Below are 6,063 nucleotides of genomic sequence, written 5' to 3'. Positions count from 1 at the left end.
ATTATTTTTCATTGTACAGACTAAGTTTAAATTTTTGAGGACCTTCTTTTGAACATGGCTTGACTTTTTCATTTTTATGATTTTTTGGAGATAGGGTGAGAAAGGACGAATGAGAGTAAGAGAAGACGAGATAGGCGAAAGAGGGTGAAAGAGAACGAAAGAGGGTGAGAAAGGACGTACGAGGGTAAAAGAGGTGAGAGAGGGTGAGAGAGGACGAAAGAGGGTGAAAGAGGATGAAAGAGGTCAAAAGAGGGTGAGAGAGAACGAAAGAAGGTGAAAAAGGACGAAAGAGGGTGAAAGAGGACGAAAGAGTGTGAAAGAGGTCGAAAGAGGATGAGAGAGGGCGAAAGAGGATGAGAAAGAATGAAATAGGGTGAGATAGGACGAAAGAGAGTGAAAGAGGACGAAAGAGGGTGAAAGAGGACGAAAGAGGGTGAGAGGGAATGAAAGAGGGTGAAAGAAGACGAAACAGGGTAAAAGAGGGTGAGAGAGAATGAAAGAGGGTGAGGAGAGGACGAAAGAGGGTGAAAGAGGACGAAAGAGGGTGAAAGAGGACGAAAGAAAGTGAGAGGGAATGAAAGAGGGTGAAAGAGGACGAAAGAGGGTGAGAGAGGACGAAAGAGGGTGAGGTAGGACGAAAGAGGGTGAGAGGACGAAAGAGGGTGAGAGAAGACGAAAGGGGGTGAGAGAAAATGAAAGAGGGTGAGAGAGAATGAAAGAGGGTGAGAGAGGACAAAAGAGGGTGAAAGAGGCGAAAGATGGTAAAAGAGGACGAAAGAGGGTGAAAGAGGACGAAAGAGGACGAAAGAGGGTGAAAGAGGCGAAAGATGGTGAAAGAAGACGAAAGAGGGTGAAAGAGGACGAAAGAGGGTGAAAGAGGACGAAAGAGGGTGAAAGAGGACGAAAGAGAGTGAAAGAGGACGAAAGGGGGTGAGAGGGAATGAAAGAGGGTGAGAGGGAATGAAAGAGGGTGAGAGAGGACGAAAAAGGGTGAAAGAGGCGAAAGATGGTGAAAGAGGACGAAAGAGGGTGAAAGAGGGCGAAAGAGGGTGAAAGAGGACGAAAGAGGATGAAAGAGGGCGAAAGAGCGTGAAAGAGGACGAAAGAGGGTGAAAGAGGGTGAGAGAGGTCGAAAGAGGGTGAGAGAGGACGAAAGAAGGTGAAAGAGGCGAAAGAGGGGTGGGAGTGGGGGTGGGGGTAGGGCCGGGGGGTGGGATGTGGGAGGGAAAGGGGTGGGTGGAAGTTGAGGGAGGTGTGAGTGAAAGGTGAGAAGAGATTTATATATATATATAATCCTGATGACGTCAGCGGACGCGGACAGAGAAGAAGAAGAAGAAGAAGAAGACGACGTTACTTCATTTTTCATGAAAAACGTCACTTTTTGACCGCTTGTATCTCCAGAACGGCTTGACCGATTTTATTTTTTCTTGGCTCAAATTACTCGTGGCGATGCCGCCTTTCAGGTTATATTACGTGCAATTCAAAATTTGTTATATTTTAGTAGTTCTACACCCCCAAAAAATGGACTTTGATGGTGCAGGATAAGGAGACTTGTAGTGTCTTTTAAGGTCTTTTAGGGTTTGAACATGGCCGGAGACACTACCGCGTCTCCTAATACTATATTATATATATATATATATATATAGTAATACAATAGTAATACAAATTACTAAATATTAAGTGTTATGTGCAAATTTTAATAAAGGATCTGTTTCATATAAAAAATAAAAGTGATAGGAGACGAAAATATTGTGATTAATATTGAAAAAATTACCTATAGTCATTAAAATTCCAGAATTTTCCAGGAAATTACAGCCTTTGATATGCATCTCACCAATATTTTCATTTTTATCGATAGCATTTATCAATGTATTAACATCTAATATAAAAGCAGAACTGAATTATTATCAAATAATTATGCTAAAATAATAGTTATGAAAGTACTTCGCATTAATCTTATGTGAAATGAATTTCAGTTAAACAAGCTGTTTTTTTTCAAATGTAACTTATGATCTGTTGAACAAAAGATGCAATAATCTCAAGGCTAATTAATAAACAATTATTGAGTATAGCCAGGCAAGCAGTTCGCAAAGCCCGAGTATTTCATATTTGACTGATTGTATAAATTAGTACCTATTATTTAGCTTTGAGCCTATTACATTTTTTTCAATAGATTATAAGCTACAACATATTAAAAAACCAGCTGATTTAACCGACACTTCACATAACATTAATGTGGGATACTTTAAATTTTTAGTTAATATTAAGGAAACTCACCTAATATTTGCGAGTCATTGATCTCTAAAGATTCATAGCCTTTTTTTTGCAAGGCAGCCTTTTCATTATATATATTTTCATCAATAGATCTTATTTTCATATCATTATATATATTTTCATCAATAGATCTTATTTTCATATCATTATATATATTTTCATCAATAGATCTTATTTTCATATCATTATATATATTTTCATCAATAGATCTTATTTTCATATCATTATATATATTTTCATCAATAGATCTTATTTTCATATCAGTATCTAATATAAAAGTAAGAAGCAAAACTATATTATATGTTTATCATAAAATAGCACTTATGAAGTTTGCTAATATTAAAGAAACTCACCTAATATTTGAGCATCATCATTTTTAAGAGAGTCACAGTTTTCTCTTTGTGCAGCAATCTCTTTGATGCATGTATTCCTATCGACAGAGCCTTTCTTTGTATTAATATCTAATGTGAGAATAAAAAGCAAAACTACATTATTATCAAGTATTTATGATAAAATAGCAATTATGATATTTACCAATATTAAGGAAGCTCACCTAGCATTTCAGCATCAATTACAAAAGATTCACAGTCTTTTTCTTGCGAGGCAGTCATACCGTTGTATATATTTTCATCGATAAATGCTATTCTTGTATCATCATCTATAATATAAAAATAAGAAGCAAACTATATTAATATATGTTTATTGCAAAATAACATTCATGAAATTTGATAATATTAAAGAAACTCACCTAATGATATTTGAGCATCATCATTTTTAAGAGAGTCACAGTTTTCTCTTTGTGCAGCAGTCTCTTTGATGCATGTATTTTTATCGACAGAGTCTTTCTTTGTATTAATATCTAATATGAAAGCAAAACTACATTATTATCAAGTTTTAATGATAAAATAGCAATTATGATATTTACCAATATTAAGGAAGCTCACCTAGCATTTCAGCATCATTTACAAAAGATTCACAGACTTTTTCTTGCGAGGCAGTCTCATCGTTGTATATATTTTTATCGATAGATCCTATTCTTGTATCATTATCTATAATATAAAAGTAAGAAGCAAAACTACATTAATAAATGTTTATTGTAAAATAGCTGTCATAAAATTTGTTAATATAAAGAAACTCACTTAATAGTCCTTGAGCATCATCATTTTTAAGAGATTCACAGTTTTCTCTTTGTGTAGCAGTCTCTTCAAAGCATGTATTTTTATCGACAGAGTCTTTCTTTGTATTAATATCTAATATGAAAGTAAAAGCAAAACTACATTATTATCAAGTTTTTATGATAAAATAGCAATTATGATATTTACCAATATTAAGCAAGCTCACCTAGCATTTCAGCATCATTTACAAAAGATTCACAGCCTTTTTTTTGCGAGGCAGTCTCATCGTTGTATATATTTTTATCGATAGATCCTATTCTTGTATCATTATCTATAATATAAAAGAAAGAAGCAAAACTACATTAATAAATGTTTATTGTAAAATAGCTGTCACAAAATTTGTTAATATAAAGAAACTCACTTAATAGTACTTGAGCATCATCATTTTTAAGAGATTCACAGTTTTCTCTTTGTGTAGCAGTCTCTTCAAAGCATGTATTTTTATCGACAGAGCCTTTCTTTGTATTAATATCTAATATGAAAGTAAAAAGCAAAACTACATTATTATCAAGTATTTATAATAAAATAGCAATCATAATATTTACCAATATTAAGGAAGCTCACCTTTTTTTTTTTTTTTTAGAGTCAGGAAATTTGCCTAAACCAAACTTTGCGTCCTGACCCTTGAGAGAGGGCCAGGAGGCTTCGTGGTGGATTCCCGCCCGTAGTATCCCGAGGGACTATCGGACGGGGGACCGACCTAAAACCTGACTGAAGCCCCTGGTCGTATGGGTATTGTCCACCGCGGAACCGCGTGAGCATTACTTCACGGTGGACCACCCGACCGGCGTCCTATAGGAGGACACATCCCCCGAGAGGATACTACAGGTATCCCCCCGGAGAGGACATCCCTTGCCCCAAGGAAGCTCACCTAGCATTTCAGCATCATTTACAAAAGATTCACAGCCTTTTTCTTGCGAGGCAGTCACATTGTTGTAAATATTTTCATCGATAGATCTTATTCTTGTATCATTATCTATAATATAAAAGTAAGAAGCAAAACTACACTAATATATATTTATTATAAAGCGTGGTTTACAATAGCAGTAAGCAGTAAGAGTAAGCAGTACAAAATGAGGTTTGTTTATTTTATTACTCCTGACGAAATGGGCAATCCAATTTCATACTGTTTACTCTTACTGCTTACTTACTGCTATTGTAGATCACGCTTAAAATAGCGATCATACAATTTACTAATATTAAGGAAACTCACCTAAGTGTACTTGAGCATCATCATTTCCAAATTTATTTACTTTTTTGTTTTCAAAGTTAATTCTTTTGCATATAATATACGGTTTTCCTTCAATTATATTTTCTACTATTTGTTTTAATACTGATTCCTTATCTGAACAAGTTAAAATAAAATTAATTAGTTTTAGTTCAAATTTTTCTGTCTCTCTTTCTCTCTTTCTCTCTCTCTCTCTCTCTCTCTCTCTCTCTCTCTCTCTCTCTCTCTCTCTCTCTCTCTCTCTCTCTCTCTCTCTCTTTCTAGGCACACACACACGCAACACGTACGCACGCACACATATAAATATCGTAGCAAATGCAGATATTGTATAACAGCGGCATGACTTTAATATAACAGTTTTTACAATAACGTAACAGTTAAAAATAAAAAATATTGCTACTTACCATTTCTTGCTAGAATAATTGCTGTGTATCTGCGTCGATTGCTATACGTGGCTTTGATAATTCCTTTACTAACACTAATTGTATTCGACTTGCATACATAATGTATACCGTCATAAAATTTCACTAAACTATACATTTTGGAAAATGAACCAGTATCACGTATTACTAATGGCTAATGGCCTCCTGTTCCTTCCCGCTTTTTTTACATTCTCAAAATGGCCAGCAAGACCGACGTCGACAATTGACAATCAGTATGTACGTTTACACGGCACTCTTAAGCGGGAGCACACACTCTTGCATAAGCGCATAAGCATATGCATAAGAAATTCGATTGGTTGAATTTCTTATGCATATGTTTATAGACCAATCAAGATTCTTATGCTTACGCTTAAGCGTCTATGCAAAAGTACCACGTTGTGTATAATACATTATATATTTCGGCTATTTTGACAACATCGTATTTTTCATAAAACGGTTATTACGACACTCCAAAAGCAAATAAAGAAATTCTTTTTTTTAAATAGCTATATCATATTCATCAAATATGCAAGCAATCAAGATATATAGAGGAAAAGGTGCGAATGTAGCAAGTCAGGTTTTTGAGATATAATAATTAAAAAATGCGAAAAAGGGCATTTTTTCACCTTTTAGTAAGATATAACTTTTAATTGGGATGTGATACAAATTTCTTCGACAGCTTAAAATAAAGCTTGAGACTGTAGTTTATGTAACAAATATGAAAAAGTTCGAATCTAAAGAGTTTATAAAAAATTAATCGTACCTCACAAGATTCTATATTAGTATAAGAAAAAATGCAAAAAAAATATTTGTTATCTTATAATTAAATTTTTTTATAAACTGTTTAGATTCAAACTTCTTCATTTGTTACATAAACTACAAATACCAACTACCAATATATCAGTACGGATAACATTTGCACTTTCTCTTCTATATATCGATTGCTTGCATATTTGATGAATAA

At 34.3% G+C, this 6,063-nt stretch overlaps 1 protein-coding gene across 4 annotated transcripts; it reads right to left on the bottom strand.

The window, feature by feature from the left end:
- Nucleotides 1-2,143: 2,143 nt before the first annotated feature.
- Nucleotides 2,144-5,281, bottom strand: LOC146720557 (uncharacterized). 4 transcript variants are annotated; one of them, XM_085488274.1, is made up of 11 exons: nt 5,082-5,281; nt 4,663-4,794; nt 4,321-4,425; nt 3,811-3,921; nt 3,616-3,720; nt 3,414-3,524; nt 3,219-3,323; nt 3,023-3,133; nt 2,828-2,932; nt 2,628-2,704; nt 2,484-2,541 (listed from the first exon to the last, which is right to left on the bottom strand). In XM_085488274.1, exons 1-10 carry the CDS (start codon nt 5,215-5,217, stop codon nt 2,628-2,630), a joined length of 1,098 nt encoding a protein of 365 aa, XP_085344400.1. In that variant the 5' UTR covers nt 5,218-5,281; the 3' UTR covers nt 2,484-2,541. The 4 variants fall into 4 exon arrangements, with proteins under 4 accessions (XP_085344398.1, XP_085344400.1, XP_085344402.1 ...); XM_085488275.1 differs by lacking the exon at nt 2,484-2,541 and having other exon boundaries at nt 2,641-2,704; nt 2,809-2,932; XM_085488272.1 differs by lacking the exons at nt 2,828-2,932; nt 3,023-3,133 and having other exon boundaries at nt 2,144-2,541; nt 2,628-2,717.
- Nucleotides 5,282-6,063: the final 782 nt, after the last annotated feature.

This window comes from Nylanderia fulva, unplaced genomic scaffold, assembly GCF_048542155.1.
Source record: "Nylanderia fulva isolate GAGA-0341 unplaced genomic scaffold, ASM4854215v1 Scaffold67, whole genome shotgun sequence".
NCBI classification, from domain to species: Eukaryota; Metazoa; Arthropoda; class Insecta; order Hymenoptera; family Formicidae; genus Nylanderia; species Nylanderia fulva.
This window is presented reverse-complemented; position numbering and strand designations above follow the sequence as displayed.

Coding starts and splice junctions, on each gene's coding strand:
- LOC146720557 (XM_085488272.1), bottom strand. CDS start 5,217: ATGTATAGTTTAGTGAAATTTTATGACGGTATACATTATGTATGCAAG. Junction 3,525..3,615: donor AAATGATGCTGAAATGCTAG/GTGAGCTTGCTT, acceptor CTTTCATATTAG/ATATTAATACAAAGAAAGAC. Junction 2,542..2,627: donor TGATGATGCTCAAATATTAG/GTGAGTTTCTTT, acceptor CTTTTATATTAG/ATACTGATATGAAAATAAGA.